A 17,447-nucleotide genomic window follows, 5' to 3' on the forward strand; every position below is an offset into this window, starting at 1 on the left:
CCTAAACAGCAGAAAAAAGCATATCACCAAAGATTCGCACAATATGACAAATTATTTATAAATCAAAAACAGTATATTTTCTGTGCCAGTAGTTAATGCGTGATTGAACTTCAAACAAACACACAAACTTTCACATTTATAATATTAGTAAGATAAGATGTATTAATTAAATATTAATTACTAGCTGTGTGCCCGTTCTACGCACGGGGATCCTCTAGTGGACAGTTGAAACCTTCCTAAATAAAGAAAAACTATTGGTTTGCATATTTTCAGATATGCTGGCCAAACTATTATATACAAACAAATACAGTATCTGACAGTTTCAAGTAAAAAAAAAATGCGTAATAGATCTATGAGGGGTACACTTCCATATCTGTTGGCACAAACAACTAAATGAGTAATATTGATTATTCGATTGTTTAATTCTATAAATCGTTTGGTTAGTTAGGTTAGGTTAACCTTACCTAACTAACCAAACGATATATAGTTAAAATACTATACCTCAACCTCGCCATTAAACATTCAGGTTGGAAATTTCACTATCAAAGGTGCTCTTGTCCTGTCCGTACGGAACACTGAGTAATATGCGCTACCAACTTATGAATAATTGTTTAAGCCTACGAACCCAAGAGATGGATAACTGATCTGTTGGACGTATGGTCCAGCGAGCAGCACATAGCGTTGAGAAGATACATTAGAAATACGATTTGAGCATAATCCGTAAACCTCTGTTACAATCACCCACTGCAGTTGTCTCTAAACACTTTACACAACCACCATTGAAGTGCCGTCAACGAGTTGAAACCACGAGTTGAAACCTTATATGTAAGCTATTGGTAACGCTTATGTAAAAAATGTAAGTTTCCCAGGCATATATAGAACACTGAGTCAATGTCTTTTCCCCGGTTATCAACACAAAACTCAATAGAAATTGTATACACAAAGAAGCTCTATTTTCATCTACGGTTACCCTACATATTATTGCACTTGCGATTAATTAAATCCGTTATGTAAGGAAAAACGGTTTTAATCCAACTTGGTTTGGATTTGCTTTTGAAACTTGATCTGAAATGATTGCGGTATTTGTAAACAATACTCAATGTAAACATATAAAAAAAATAATCTTGATCCGAACAGCTGTTCGCTATTTCATATGATGATTATGTGATAAACATTGTGAGAAAACTTGACAAAAATCGCACAAAATTGGGTTTTAAACGTCCGTAAGTTTTTTTTTTTACAAAGTAGTGAGGCCATATTTTAATAGCTAAAGACACTTTCGCCAATCCATTGAATACATTAAAATGATTCGAGGATCTTGATAGGTACTCTCGTTTTTCAGGAGAAGGCCGCGTAAAATGGCCTTTGGACCGTGACAGACGGAAGATAGACAACAACGGAATTGAGATAATAATTGATGATTGAGATAATAACGGAATTGAGATGAAACTTTTTTCGGATTCTTGAATGTTTAAAACGTAAAAATAATCTAAAAATTGATGATTCTGAGCAATGTACAGAAAAAAAACTCTAATTTTATTTATATAGATTAGTACCTGTGGTGATTGTTATTAGAAATTTATTGAAGTAAATAAACAGAAAAGTTAAAAACCATCCGACCAGTGTTTTTATTTAAAAATTACGTAGGCCTATTTGATTGGCTTTGTTTTCTGAACTAAAATATCTATTTCCTGATCTATTTTTAGTTCCTGGTTTCGAAACATAATTTGGCAAAACAATTATTTATTCATTAAACAACTTGATCGAAAAATAATTTCTAAACATTGGAGGACAATTAAAACACTTTTGAATTCTAATAAACCTAGCTGCCGTACCTGTGTTTTACATCGGAGAGGATTTTGAAGAGAAAAAGTTTGATACACGTCACATATTTCAAATTCCACTCCAAACACGTCATGTTAATACGTTTACTTCCTTAAATTAAGAAAGTCACAATCTCCAATTAACAGGCCCGTAGCAAAAGTTAAAAGTTTCACAAATCGAATCGTTTCTACCTTTTGGACCGCAAAATCAAAGCACTGCATTGACAGCATTTACAGCTGACTTCGTTAAACATTCTGTTATCTAAATTCTTCAAAAATGTAAACATTGTGAAATTTTGTAATCCCATGGGGCGTAACTCAAAGAAAACACGTTAAATGTAATCGGTATATTTGTTAACCAGGTACAGGGCTACCTCTTGAATTGATATAGATAATAAATCGAAAAATAAAGAAATATAAGTTGATTGATTATTGGCTCTTACAAAATGGTAAACAATCAAGGAACATGATTTAATTAAGTAACCACACATCACTGAGTCTATATCTTCATTCTTTCTTGTAAAAATCGCTTTGATTGTGGCTATATAAAATAGGGAAGTAAGATTTCACTGTACAACGAGCTCAAAAAGCTCGAGAACCAGCAATAAGATGGAAATAACCGGCAGAACCTTTAACCATCCACTGGCTCGCTAGTCGCTACCCCAGGTCGGTCGGTAGCCGGGTAGCCCATCAATGAAACCCGTTAGGCCCGCCCCGACCTCTCGCCGCAAGAGACCCAGAATTTTGCCTTGTTCCACGCGCCTTTGATTGTTTGAGGCGGGAAAACTATTTGTGTGCTACGGCCCGCGCAACACAGGATATTGTTTTCGTATTAGTTGGCCTTTTTTCAAGATGACCGTGACCGTTAACTTATTTTATGGACTCCCTTGGAGAATAATTCAAAACTACAAAGAACATTTCTAATCCCTCAGTATACTAGCTATTTAAATTATAAACACTTTGGTGTTTGAAAAATATTTTTGGACGATAAATTTTGCAGCTATTTGAAACTATCCAAGATGGCCGCTTGCCTCCAAGGACTCAACACAATAGGCCTAATTGTGCGACTATAAAGCAATTACTTCCCACCTTGCGCTTGCGAATTAGTTCGGTACATATTTGTATCCACAGTTGCCAGGACGACTATTAAGACGACCAAAGATTACATTGACATTTAGGTATTTAATCTGTAGAATAGTAATTGTTAAGTAATCTGGAAGACAACTAATTAAAATGAAGTGCGAAAGATGGGTTATGAGAGTGCTCAATGCCTGAAGCATAATCCGTTTGTTTGAGAAGCGAATTTTCAAGCTTGTAGAACAAATAAATATCACAAAGTAGAAGGGCAGGGGTGAAAGTGACTGAAGTGACAGGATACCCGGTGGATTTTCAGTGACTGGATTCCAGTGTTATGCGGTAAAATATATAGTGACTGGCTTAGCAGCACAAATTTTACGTGACTGGCTTTCCCATGCAAATGCGGTGGTGACTGCATTAGCATAGCATTTTTTACGTAATTATATTTTAGTATTTTTAAGAAAAAATTAGATATATACGTTCAGATATGTCTAGGCTTAAGATATTTACCAATATATATTATATATATATCATAGTCTTGAAATATATTGGGGGGTGCAACTGACTGACTTCCAGTGTATATTTTATGTGACTGGCTTCCCGGGCGCGGCCGTGTATATATATATATATATATATATATATATATATATACATATATAAAAATTTTAACGAATGGTGTTTTTGGCCTCTGGGGACATCAAAAAGAAAAAGTAAATCGGTCCCGGGCCTAGGTCTTACTGTGCCACCTACGGTAATAGCTACTTCCCTATAGGGAAAATCGCTAAAACAGCTAACATTGTATTTATTAGCTAAGTTGTTGTTTACAATAATGTCAATGCATTATGAGAAGTTAAATTTAACCCGTTCAACTCTAAATTACATTCAGTGAAAGTTGATTTGTAGCAAAGTAACAAACACATACGCACACTACTAACACCGGATGACTGACACTAGGTGAAGGTGAAGGTCAGATCAAGCGTGGTGTTCTCCCAATTTTCACTTCCTAACCCTTTCTTTTTAGTCTCTGACAAAATAGCAACATCTATATTCAGTCTGGTTAACTCTCATATAACTTCCTTTTTTTGGCTCCAAGGCCTTGTATATTCCACATTCCAAAAGTCATTGTCCATTTACGTCGCAGCTTTCGTATCCTGTTATATCCGTCCAACATACGAAACTTATCAGTGCTGGGTTTTGTAGCAATTTGCCTTTTACATGGGCAGGGAGCTGTCCTACAGCATAACCCCCAACTTGGAGGACAGGTTTTTTATCAAGGTTTTCTCCTCTAGCCTTCAGAGATCCAACTTTGCAGCAGCCCTAGTTTTGGTCCGCCCCGGGCACTTGTTTCCCTGGTACCTACTACCTAGTAGGCTTTCCCCTGTCCGTCACATGGGGAGGCGCCCAATGGTGGCCTAGGAATCACACACGGGAGTAAACCTAAGTACTCATTAAAATTAATTTTATTTAAAAAAATCTTACTATTTTTAGAGAATATTTTTTTGAAAATTCAACCAGGTCTGATGGAAATTTGTCTGCAGGTTTGCTACGCAGGGGTATTTTAAATTTCCTTCAGGATGGAGCAGCATAGAACATCTGAGACGTTTCCACGCTGGACTGGGCAGTAACTTCCTTTTTGCTTGCTTGCAACAACCAATGCTTGGCATAAGCCTCACCTCACAAGATTGCCCATGATTCTTGAGGCCTTGAACGCTGTCTTGTTTATATGTAGACCAAATGAGAGGTGAAGATCTAGCTCAATGCCAAGATAGGTGAGCTGCTTCTTCCACTCAATTACAATGCCATCTAGTGTTAACTTTAAGAGCGCCACTTGTGACATTTCCTCCCGGATTACCCATTCTTTGGTCTGGTAATTAATTGATCTATTTATTTAGCTGTGTGCCCGTTCTACGCACAGGGATAGTGTAGTCAGTTGAAGTCACTGTTTAAAATACTACCTCAACCTCGCCATTGAAGACTTGATTTTTGTTGACATTTTCATTAACAAAGGAGCTCTTGTCTTTTTCGTGAAACACTGAGAAATAAAGACATTAATGTGTCACCAACAGATATACACACAAAAATACAGAATTTAATTAAGTAAGGAATTTGCTACGGTTTAACTAAAGCAAAATATATTTGAAATTAGTAAGCGCCGTCAATGAGTGGAAACCTAATTTTTGTAAGCTATTGGCGACAACGATTTAAAAAAGTTTCCCAGCCCTAACCAACACTGATTCAAGGTCTTTTTCCCGGTTATCAAAACTCAAGAACAATTTGATACACAAAGAATCTCCAGTTCCTGACCTGAATGTTATTTAATTTCATTTGCGGTTACACATTATTGCACTTGCGATTAATTAAATCCGTTATGTAAGGAAAAACTTTTATAATCTCACTTGGTTTGGATTTTCTTTCAAAACGTGATCGGAAATGGTTACGGTATTTGTAAACAACAAAATGTAAACTTGTAAACATATCAGTGACAGCTAGAAAAATAACCTTCATCCAAACTAACAGCTTTTCGTTATTTCATAGATGATGTATGTGATAAACATTAGCGGAAAACTTGGAAAACTGGGGAAAAAACGCACAAAATTGGGTTTTTGAACATCCGTTATTGTTTTACAAAGTAGTGAGGCCATATTTTAATGGCTAAAGACACTCTCGCCAATCCCGTGAATACATTATTAACCCTTTTGCCGCCGCGGGCCGATATATCGTACAGCGGCGCTATTTCGAGGCCCGCCACGGTACGATATGTCAGATGTCTGCCAAATGTTTGCTTACTGGCCAGCTGATCGACCAAATGGGACATATAACCTATGAGACGATTTGTCATGAGTCGGGCTACATGTTGAAACAGCTTTTGCTTTACTTTGAGTTACGTGTTTTGTACGTCTTTGTTGGAAAAATTGGCATTGCATCAGTTGGGTTTGTATACATACAAGTGCTGTTTGTGGTTATTTGTCGTGTGTTTCTACAATTTTTAATATGTTTTACGGGTGATTTTTTTATCTGAAAATGAGTAAACGTCCTTCGAATCGATCACCAGTGAGTGAAAAAACAATTTTTGATTGTTTGGTGGCTGATGGTATCGATGTAAACGACGATGAGTTGAGTGACAGTTTCATCAACAAAATTGAATCATCATCCCCAGAATCTCCTGCTTCAGATTCTGAATCTCTTGCTTCGTTTGTTTGGCGACTATACAGACGAAGACCCTGACTATATTCCCTCTACAGATATTTACACATCAGATGATGACTACCTAAACCTACCAAGTACTTCCAGTGGAGCGCCTAGGCCTAGGCCTTTTGTTCTACCTCCAAAGCGACCTAGAGGTAGGCCTAAGAAAAACAGTTATTCTGTTACTAACAATGTAGGAAATGATAGGCCTATGCCCCCTATAAATAGTGAAAATGTCTTAGAAGCAGGCCTAGATATAAATGAAAATGTATCTCCAGAGAGGCCTCCTCCTGAGACTATAATTTGGGATACGGTTGAAGAAGGTTCAGATCCCGGGTATGAGCATACATTCATCTATGCGGATGAGCCAGGTCCTAAAAATTGCCCTGATCCTAACGCAAGCCCCACAGATTACTTCAACATGTTTTTTACACTAAATTTACTGACAACATTTGTAGATATGACCAATCGCTATGCAAGCAACTATCTTAGATCACATCAAAATCCCTCCCCAAATGCGAGGTCCAGAAAATGGATTCCAGTAACTGTTCTTCAGATGAAGGCTTTTATAGCTACAATTCTAAATATGGGCATCACCAGGAAACCAACTATAGAATCTTATTGGTCTAGCGATGACACGTTATCATCGCCCTGGTTTCACAAAATATTTAGCCGTGACCTATTTGAAGCGTTGTTTCAATTTTTTCATATTGTCGACAACCGTAATATTCAAAATCCAGGTGAATCTAATTACGAACCTGCAGCCAAATTTCAACCTCGAATCATGCGAACAGAGTGTTCAGAAGGCATTATACCCCTCACAGAGAGATATCTATCAATGAAAGTTTGATCGGTACCAAAAGTCGTTCGAAGCTAACTCAGTATCAAACAATCACCATCATCGGTGGGGGATTAAGCTTTGGATGTTGTGTGATAGTGTATCAAAATATTGCTTAGGTTTTACTTGTTACAAAGGCAAAAGTGATGACGGGAGACCTGAGCATGGTCTTGCCTACAAAGTAGTTACAAAGCTCCTTCAAGTTGGTCCTTATCTAAACAAAGGCTACTAGCTTTTTGTCGATAACTTCTTTATGTCAATCCCTCTTGCTGAATAGTGAATACCTATATAGTCAAAATACATTACAGGTACTATGAGAAGAAATAGGAAAGGAATTCCTGATGCACTGAAGGAAAAGTTCGAGGTTGGCCAAAAGGTCTACAACCGTAAAGATTATAAGTTAATGCTAGGCTACAGAGAAAAAGCTTCCCAAAAAAATCCTGTTATCTTATTTTAACCAAAGTTGTGGCTAAATCTATTGAAAAATTGAAAGTCAAAAATAATGAACAAGTAGGCCTCGTGAAGAAAAAACCTGAAGTGATTGATCTATATAATTCCTAAATGGGGGGAATCGACCACTCGGACCAAATGCTCTATTGTTATCTTGACGAACGAGGGTCAGTAAAATATTGGAAAAAAGTGGTGTTCAACATTATTTCAAGGATGATACTGAACCTATACATAATTTATAAGGACAATAACAGTGGTCAAGACCTCAATAGATTGACATTTACTTTGTCAATAATCCAAAGTTTATCTAAAGATTGGTTGGACCAGAGGAATGTACCGGATTATTTGGCAGGAGGGGATGGTCAACTAAGAAGAAATTTTGGAATGGAAACACTCCCAGATAGGAAGGAAAGGAACTGTTGTGTGTGTAGCTCTGTAAGCATTGCTGAAGGAGGCAAGAGAAAGAGGTCTAGGACAATCTGCATTCAATACAAAAAAGGGATGCATGCTGTATGTTTTGGGCGTCACAAATGCTAAAAATGTCTCAAGTAAAATATGTATATAAGTATGTAAATATCCCATGTGTGTTATGATAATTATTTCTATTTTGTTTAGTAACTATGGATTATAAAGTAAATAAACTTAGTTATGTGAAAGTCAATAATTAGGACTAAGTGAGAAGAGTATGTACGAACATGCAAGTGCTTCCCGAAAGAACGATTTAAAGCCTTTTTCAAAAAAGACCACTGTAAGCATATTTTTTAAGGTAAGATTTTCAAATTTTGCCAGTTTACTAACAAATATATGTAGAACACATTCTACAAAATCAACAAATCTAACACTTACTTATAAGAAATATTTTTTTCTGGTGTAGTTGCTGGCTTATGAAGTTAATTTTTATGTATTTTTTTTTGTATTGTGATACATGTTTTTAATATGTATGGATATAAAAAAAAAACTTAACCCAATAAATTGTATATTAATTTGAAGACAAATTTATAACTAATCTAACAAAAAAAGAATTATTGTTATATGTCTAAAGAAACAAGAGATAGAGCTTGTTAATCAAAACATTGCGTCTACACAATATATACAATATATGACACCTCGTTTGTAAAAATCCGTCCATTATTAACGGAGGAGTAGTGTTTCGTAGAAATCGCCTTCACATATTATATATAAGGATTATTATTTATGTATAGCAATTAGAGTATAGTTTACCAATATGATTTACTTTTTAACTGCCTCCACAGTTAAAGATTTTTGTTTTGTTTACTGGACAGTTGTTTGCCATGCTTTTAATATCTATTAAATCAATGTGTTAAAGGATGAACCCCTCTAGGAATTTTTCTATAAGCATATTGAGCGGAAGGAGGAAGTCACGTCAAGTGGTTTGACTCCTTTCCGCAACAGGACGAGTTTTTGAACATTTGTTTAAGGTTCTGAGCAGGAACTTTTTTTTGTGTTATTATGGATAACAGTCCAAAGCCCAGAATTGGATATTGCCGGTAATATTGGCAAGCGTGTCGCAACTTCGCTAGCCAGCATTGTCTTGCAATTTAATTGGGGTTTTGTTTTAAGTTGTGTTAGTAGTGTGATTTGTGAGTACTCAGTCGGTCATACCGTAGTTGTTTGTAAAGATGTGCGGACAAGGGAAAGATAGTGAGCGTTTCGTCTAATATATTTTCAGAAAAAATTTAAGGGGAAGTATGTTTTAATGCAGTCAACTTAGAAAGTTAGCTGTTAATTGGCTTTAATTAATCCGGGAATCAATTGGTTTACTATGTACTGATAGTTTGTGACACTTTTAAGTAAAGGGGGGTTCGATAATACCAAGACATGCTGGCTGGAGTAGCGCGCGGTCATTGCACCAGATGAGTTGCACGCTGGGCGGCGCGGCGTATTGTTGTGCTGAGTCGGCGTGACCTTGCAGTCAGCCGCAAGTTCACACTAGATCAGCTGTGAGGAAAGTCAGCTGTACTCATATTACTCCAACTACAGTATGACATACGCAACTGCTGTTGCCGTTGTATGTTGGTAATGTGGGAGTTTAATTGAAGGCCTGAGGGCAGGCCTCCGTCTGAGTTGGGGGGAGTGTGACGGTCAGGCAGTGGTTGACCGTATTTTTTTAGTGTTATTATGGATAACAGTCCAAAGCCCAGAATTGGATATTGCCGGTAATATTGGCAAGCGTGTCGCAACTCCGCTAGCCTGCATTGTCTTGCAATTTATTTGGAGTTTTGTTGAGTGTCACAAAGTATTGAGTACATCGATTGCTACATCACGTTCGGTTAAGAATAAGAATAAGAAATATTTATTTCCATTGATCTTTATAAAAGAAATAGGACACGTCATTGTTATACATAGTTACAAGGTGATTCAGTGTTTACAGTACAAAATATCTAAATTTAAATAGCCACTTACATGAAAATAAAAGCTTTATTTCAACTTACTCTTCAAAATCTAATATTTATTTCACAACTTAAAAAATCATCAATTTTGTAAAAGGGATTTTTAACAACCCAGTCATACAGTTTATTTTTAAAAATACTGTAAGAAACTAATTTTGCTTCTTCAGGCAGCTTATTAAAAAACATTATACAATTTAATTTATGTGAATGTTTGGTTTTTGCCAATCTGTGCTGCAATATATCTATTTTATCCCTACCTCTTATATAGTGATTGTGTACGTCTTTTCGGAAAGAGAATTGATCTAAGTTTGACTTTGTATATATTATAATTTGGAATATATAAAGATTTACTATGGTTGGTCGCAAAATCCTTAAGTTTCCACAGCAAGCACCTCACTCTTGAAATTTTGTTACAAACAGATTTTATTTTTACCTCTGTTTTAAGACTGATTGTTATATATTGTGATTTGTCAGAATTACAAGATAGTCTGTTTGCAGAAAACCAATCATATGCTCTATGTTCAGCCTCTTGACTAATTAAGCGCAGGGTTGTTAAATTAGAATGGTTAGTGAGTAAAGTTGTATCACCCGCATATATAACAGATTGTGTATTTATATTTATAGGAAGATCATTAATGTAGACGTTAAAGAAAAATGGCCCTAGTACAGAGCCCTGAGGAACACCGGTTTCAACTTTTCCAGTTTTAGAACATTTATTTTTAATTGATACCAATTAAGGTCTATTACATAAATACGAAGAAATTAGAAGCATGGCATCATTAGTGATGCATAAAAACGTAGTTTGTTAGTTAGGATATCAAAAGGAACCGTGTCAAAAGCTTTACTTAAATCACATAAAACTAATGACATAGATTCCTTCTTTTCTAAAGTTTTGAGAGAATGGTCAACTAAAGTGAGAATTGCTGAGGTTGTGGATTTACCTCGACGAAAGCCGAATTGGGAGTTTGACAATAGGTTATTTGTTTCAAAGTACTTATTTAATTGATTATACATTACTGCTTCAAATATTTTGGAAAAAATAGGAACGAGTGAAATAGGCCGATAATTTTGAACCATTTTTTTATCACCTTTTTTGAATATAGGGATTACTTTCGATATTTTGAGGGATGGAGAAAAATATCCCTCCCTCATACAGGTATTCAATATAAAAGCAAGAGGGTAGCTAATAAAACCTATAGTCTTTTTCAAAATATTATTAGAAATCCAATAATAATCCATTGATTTAGAATTTGTTAATTTAGCAACAACTTTAATTATATCCGATGATGAGACCTCTGACCAAGAAAATGTTGTATTTGTTGAGTTGTTTCCTAAAAATTCTTCTGCTTTGTAAGGGCTTTGTGGTATTACTTTACTTAATTCTTTTATTGAATGTAAAAAATATGAATTCATTCAATATGAATGGTTGTTTGGATCGTGGCATGGAATGCATGGCCTGATTGTTTTGCTGACATGAGGTGTCATCATTCTGTGTGACGTGTGGGACCGCCGAACCTGGGGTAGTCAATCAGAGTCGGGAGTTGGGGTTTGTAGAGTCGGTGAGCCGCGGTTATGCGCTATCTTTCCCTCCCCCACGGGTGTCCGTGGGGGTGGGCATGTCCGTTTCTAAATCACTTTTAATAGGCTATATTTTCAATTGATAGTATTTACATTCATTGTTGTTTTTTTCATTGCAAATAATTTTGTTCATTTAACATAATAAATTAAGTTTTGAATTCTACTCGGCATTCGATCTTTGAATTTCTACCCTTCCCGTGTGTGGTTGTTACACTAGGAACACCATCTGGAGCTTTCCAGTCTTCAGTTTACGAAACAATGTATACCGATCTTAAACTTTCTGTATCCCAGACACCTACAAAAAATATACACAGATGTTTCCAAGTAGCCCCATTCTATTACTCGTAATCTTACATAAACAATAAATTTATAATAATCTACTAAATATGGTTTTGTACAAATTTATAGCAGCTTAATTCATATATTTCACACTAGGGGTCAGTAATACCCTAACGTTAACAATGAACAAGAAAGGCTGACCTGAATTTTAGGTATGGGTTTCTGAGAGCGCAGAAAGCAGTATATGGCAGTAGGTACGGAGTGTAAGGCTGCGATGCTGGTACCTAGCATCTGTTCTACCTCCTCATCTAGCACTACATCCTCCTGTAGCAGACGATCCATCACCTTCAGTTTTTCAGTGTATGGTTGTTGCACTTCAAACTCCTCTCTGCAGAAAAATAATATTTTTTTTATTTCCCACCTTCACATACTAGGATGCAAGGTTCTAGCCCAGAACCGTTTAACAAGATGCTTGAGGCTAGTTGCGCCATTATCACATTGATAAAATCCATTGGTGATTGGCGGGATTTGAACCCGGGACCTTTTGTTTGGGAACCGAAACACCCCACTCTACCACTAGACCAGCTTGCTCCCCTCAGAAAAATAATACTACTATTACAAAAATGCACAAATGCACAAACCATTTACCTCAGAATCTTCTTTCCTAATGTAAACTCGCCTCACAATATTCATTTTGGGCTAGGCATATTCTATAAATGTTTAAGGTTAATAAGTTAACAAATATATACAAATTACAAAAGGTATTTTATTGAAACAAATTAACAAACATGCAATGAAATTTAAAAGGCTAATTTACGTTATAATGAAAGGACTGATAATGGAGTTTAGGCTGAAGTTATAATAAAATAGAAGATTAATTTTAAATAAAGGTTCAAATTTACAATAGTATAATTTTAAATGGGCTCTATCTCAGGGTAGGGTGTCGTGCTGGCTTGAATGCTAAGAATTAATAAATTAAATAGTGTCCAAATAATTAATGTGTTAAACTTACAAAATCCCAACAATGAAAATTAAATTTTGAGGTTGTCCAAAAGGTAAGCCCAATGTGCACTGAATATAAAGAGTTAAAAAGAAAAGTTTAAACTTAATTTTGAAAAATAATGTTGGAGTTAGTACTCTTGAGGTTGACTGTATAACATAACTTGAATACAAACTGGTTTTCTTCATGAGATTAATTAATTTAATTTAGATGGAATCTGGACTCCTTTTAACAGTTTCAACTTTCAACTATAACTATGGCTTCCCTGATCTTTTCAATCTCAATGTCCACAACGGTTTATTGTTGAACACATGGATCACTGTTTCACTGCTTCTTGAATTTTGATTTCTTAAGGACTAATTTTGAAATTATTTTATAAGAAATTTTGATCTATTGCAATTCTCTTACATATTTAATGAATAACTAAGTTGTGGGCTTTGTAAAAAAGTATATAGGCTATCGAATGAATATTATTAATGATTATAATTGAACAGATTAATGAAATTGTATAAATTAGGAAAATGAATACTAGGCCAGCCTTTCTGAGGAGTGATTAATAACAAAAGTGTATAAACAGAAGTCAGAAAAAAATTAAAGAATGAAATGAAATATTACACTAAACTCCATATTATCTATTTACTGTATATAAATATGAAATTCCGATCAACGCACAGGCCAAAAGCATAGCCCCTAGAAGCATGAGATATTGCATACATATATTCCTCTCATAGCGTAGGCAGAAATTAAGAAGAGACTAGTGTACATGTTGCTCGAAATCCAGCAATTGCAAAGAAGTACAGGAGTTATTTATAAACAAATAACTTTTTAAAAACTAATTACAGTCACAATTTCCGATGATTTTAAAAGAGTAAACTAAAAAATTAGTAAACAATGAAAATACTCAAAATTTACATAACAGTCCTAGTCCAGTTTAAAGGGTTAATTTTTAACTATCAAACTGCCCATGGACGGGAAAGGTAAGCGTACAATTTAAGTCAACGTAAAAAGGCTGTCAGCTTTTATAATGTACCGTACCTAAGTTGTCGACAATAAGGTGTAGGCTACTTTAAACTCTACAGAACAGAGGTTGGCAAAAACTGGCAGAACTCTGAAATGGTGTTATTTATCATAGGCATTCTCATATGCCAAATCCTTAAAATAAAAATTCAATAATTAATAACTTATATCATTAAACACAAACCAACATCCAAAACTATACACATTTTTAATACAACATCGATAATTTACACTTGACTGTTTACAATTAACATATGTTCTTCTTCTCACTTTTATTTTTTGCTTCGCAACGGGAAAAATCTGTTTCATAATCACTGAAATAGATTTATAATGAATAATCTATCATAAAGTTTAAGATTAAATAAACCTACCACATAGTTGTTTTATTTTTTTGGATTAGCTGTCTGAAATTGTGAAATAGGCATTTGACAGTTCTGGTTGTTTACATTTAAATGTCAAAGCAAATGTAAACATTGTGAATTTTCTCATGCTTTCATGGAGACCAATTATTAATATTTAATTTCTGACAACAGCTGGAGTTTCAAAACAATTGTTATATCCCACGTTAATCTTATGGAGAAATACAAAACTTTAAAGAGCCCCAGGGCCTCACTCTCTAATTATTTACCTAAAAAGAAAGTTTCCTGCACAACTTCACGTTACGCTCTTTCCAATGACACCAAAAACATGTAAATCGGCTCAGTAGTTTCGGAGGAGTAATTGTCACAAAAATCCTGCTTGCGTATTAAATAAGTAATAGATTTTACAAAACTCCCAATGGGCCCCACCCCACAGAAGGTCTAAGTTAGCATTGAGTTTGTATAGTAAGAATAATTTGTTTTGGGGTTTTGTTTACATTTGTCTGCAATTTATTTAATCATCAGCTGTTAAAATAAAAATTTACTTTACTAAGGTTATTTCGGACCCTATAAACATCATAGTTGCGAGTTAGTGAAATTAACCTAATTTAATGTGGCATTTTAGTTTTATCAACTTCTAATATGTGTGATTAGTGTTGGAGGAGTAGAATTGTACTTAGTTTTTTATTGCATTTTGATTTTTAAGAACTTATAGTTCTATTGTTCTGTTAATATTTTTGTAGTTGTTTAAACCGCTTCATAATATGGACACTGAGGTTTTAAATGTTAATGGCGAGTTCGTGCCACACAATATAATTCACATCACAGGAGATGGTGCGTGTTTATTTACTCTCATTCATAATTCACCTTACACACATACTAATTGTGCGCAAAGCAATTGTTGAACATGTGAGGAATTGGGACTACTCCTCAATCTTATCCCACAACAGTAAAAGGAATACAACAAAGGAAAAAGCAGGTGAAGAACGCAAGCAAAAAGTATGAACAAACTCATCCTAAAAGACATTCGCCAAAGATTCAATGGATGGTGAAAAATCTATCAGTAATGACATATAATCCGAAAATAGACTACGAAGAAGATAGATCGGTGGCAATAGGTACCATGAGGTTCGAAAGTACTACGAGGCCTTAAAATGGAAAGAAGAAACACCGGGCATGGCAATGGTGGTAAAGTGCAACTACTACCTTTGCAGCCTCTACCTGAACCTTTATGCAGTCTGGTCATGGGCAACCATCCTGAGCATACACACTTTATTGACCGGGTGAGACATTATAATAGCTGCTTTAATATGATATCGTTTGGAGAAAAACAAGTTGTAGCCAAATTAATTGTTGACTGAAGGTTTTTGGCACTTAAACACTAATTTATTAAAAACTTCAAATAATTTGAAATATTCTGTAGCGAAGCACGGGTATTCCGCTAGTTTCCTTATAACAAGTGTATATCTTGTATATAAATGGCAAGTACGACTCACTGACAGATGATCACTATGTCTCAAAACATATACAACCTAGAATTATCAAATTTTATATAGGGGGTCCCTATATGGTGTAGATGTGCAATAAGGCCCCCGCCATTATTTTGCAAAATTTATAATTTAAGGGGTGTTTGGCGAGAGAGGGGGGGGGGATTAATGCGATTTTTGGTGAAAATCTACTATCTACCCTTTATATTTTGGTCTGTAAAAGCTAAACCACAGCTTGGATGTTAAGTCTTATGGAACTCTTTAGTAAAGACCCTCTAACCGACTTCGCATTCAGCGATTATCCGCCTTTGATCGTAAAATATTACAGTTTGTTTTAACCACCCTTGCTTTGAGAGCAGTTCAGTTTAACCGCCACTTTCTAGGAATCTCCGCTTTTCTACTACCATACTCGGCGATGGGAACCATACGCTTATCTCCACAGGATGTGACAAAGAATAAGTTATTTTGTATTTATACCAACCAATTTATCTTTCTGAAAACAGCTGCTATTTTTGCAATATAATCTAGAATTCTTATCGCTAGAGTAAACAAACAACGCAACTAGTAGGGAGGGCAAGGGAGGGAGGTTAACTACTCCAAGGTTAAGATAGTTTTAGTGACTCGAGCCTCCAGTGAGAGGCTATAAATAAACATCCTGTCTCGTAATGAAATGGTTGCTTGTATCTTTAATTTAAAACTTTTTTGTTAATTATGTACACTGTATTACGATAGATTTAGAAGCTTCAATCAATATTACAGTACTAAAGTTATTAAAATAAGAATTTTTATTGACTCTTGCCTAAAACTATACGGTAATTTATTCCACTGAAAGTATTTGGCTTAACCGTGTTTTGTGTTTATTTGTAACTTTTCTATCAATCAATACAGTAAGAAAAAAAGGAGATAAGTGTAGTTTATTTAATAAATAATGCAAGTACGACTTAAAAATAATGATTATATAATTCCAAATTAATAGCACTTCATTTTTTTATGTTTTTAGCTACCGATATTGCCTGTTTTAACTAACCTTTTGAGTAACACAACCTAGGTCTGGTCCTATAACATATAACCAGACCAAAATATCTTATACAAAATATCTTATTGTATACCTTAGGGTCTGTTAAGATGGGGTCTACTGTGTCTAAAACTTTTGTACTTAAAGTTATTTTCTATCTCAAATGGTTGACGAGTAAAATCAGTTTAGAGACAAAACTTTGAAAATTGACTTTTCCACTTGTTTTTGCCTTAAAACAAGGAAATTCATATTAAACCACGATTACTAAAGTTTTTATTTCATTAAAGAGTAGCATATTTTGTAAAATATAAAAATACATAAATCAGTAAAAAACATAATGTACAAGTGCTTAAAGCACTTTATTACATTTTAGGAGTTATTGCTGATTCTATTTCTTTCAAAATATGTGCTAAATAAAAACCTGTAACCTCAAAAAAATTTTTAAATTGTCCTTTTAAATATTTTATTTTAGTGTTAGTTATTACCATTAGCCAAATCGTTGTAAAATTTGTTGTAAAATGGTAATATTTTTTGTAGGGATGGACGAGATTGGATTTTTAGTTCGAGACGAGACGAGACGAGATTTTTTATTTCTCATAAAATTTCGAGACGAGATCGAGACGAGATTTCTCTTCTCATACACAACGGGAAATGCACGTTCGAAATTTTTACCTGATTTTGTAACATTGTTAGATGACTGTTTAAATACTAAAATAATGATAATAGGCAAGAATATTTACAATCTTTCATTAAATAACATCAGCATAACATTTTTTTATTAATCACGCCTAACTTATTAAAAATGCCTACGATTAGGAAACATGGTGATATCAGTTAGGATAGAGTTCAACTTATCCTAAAATAAAATAAATCATAAAATAAAAGCAATATTAATTTTTATAAAATAGTTACTTGTTTTGACTTTTT

The 17,447-nt window shown here is 34.7% G+C and overlaps 1 protein-coding gene across 3 annotated transcripts in view; it reads right to left on the reverse strand.

Annotated features, from left to right (window-relative positions):
* LOC128983622 (ADP-ribosylhydrolase ARH3-like) overlaps nucleotides 1–17,447 on the reverse strand; it is a 79,528-nt gene that overhangs the window by 18,036 nt on the left and 44,045 nt on the right. For all 3 annotated transcript variants that reach the window (XM_054402983.1, XM_054402981.1, XM_054402982.1), the window contains exon 6: nucleotides 11,844–12,030. In XM_054402983.1, the coding sequence (XP_054258958.1) occupies nucleotides 11,844–12,030 (187 nt within the window). The remainder of the gene's footprint in view (nucleotides 1–11,843; nucleotides 12,031–17,447) is intronic.

The sequence above is a fragment of the Macrosteles quadrilineatus genome, unplaced genomic scaffold, assembly GCF_028750875.1.
Source record: "Macrosteles quadrilineatus isolate MER2022 unplaced genomic scaffold, UCM_ALF_1.0 Scaffold_1__1_contigs__length_201487025, whole genome shotgun sequence".
Classification (NCBI taxonomy): domain Eukaryota; kingdom Metazoa; phylum Arthropoda; class Insecta; order Hemiptera; family Cicadellidae; genus Macrosteles; species Macrosteles quadrilineatus.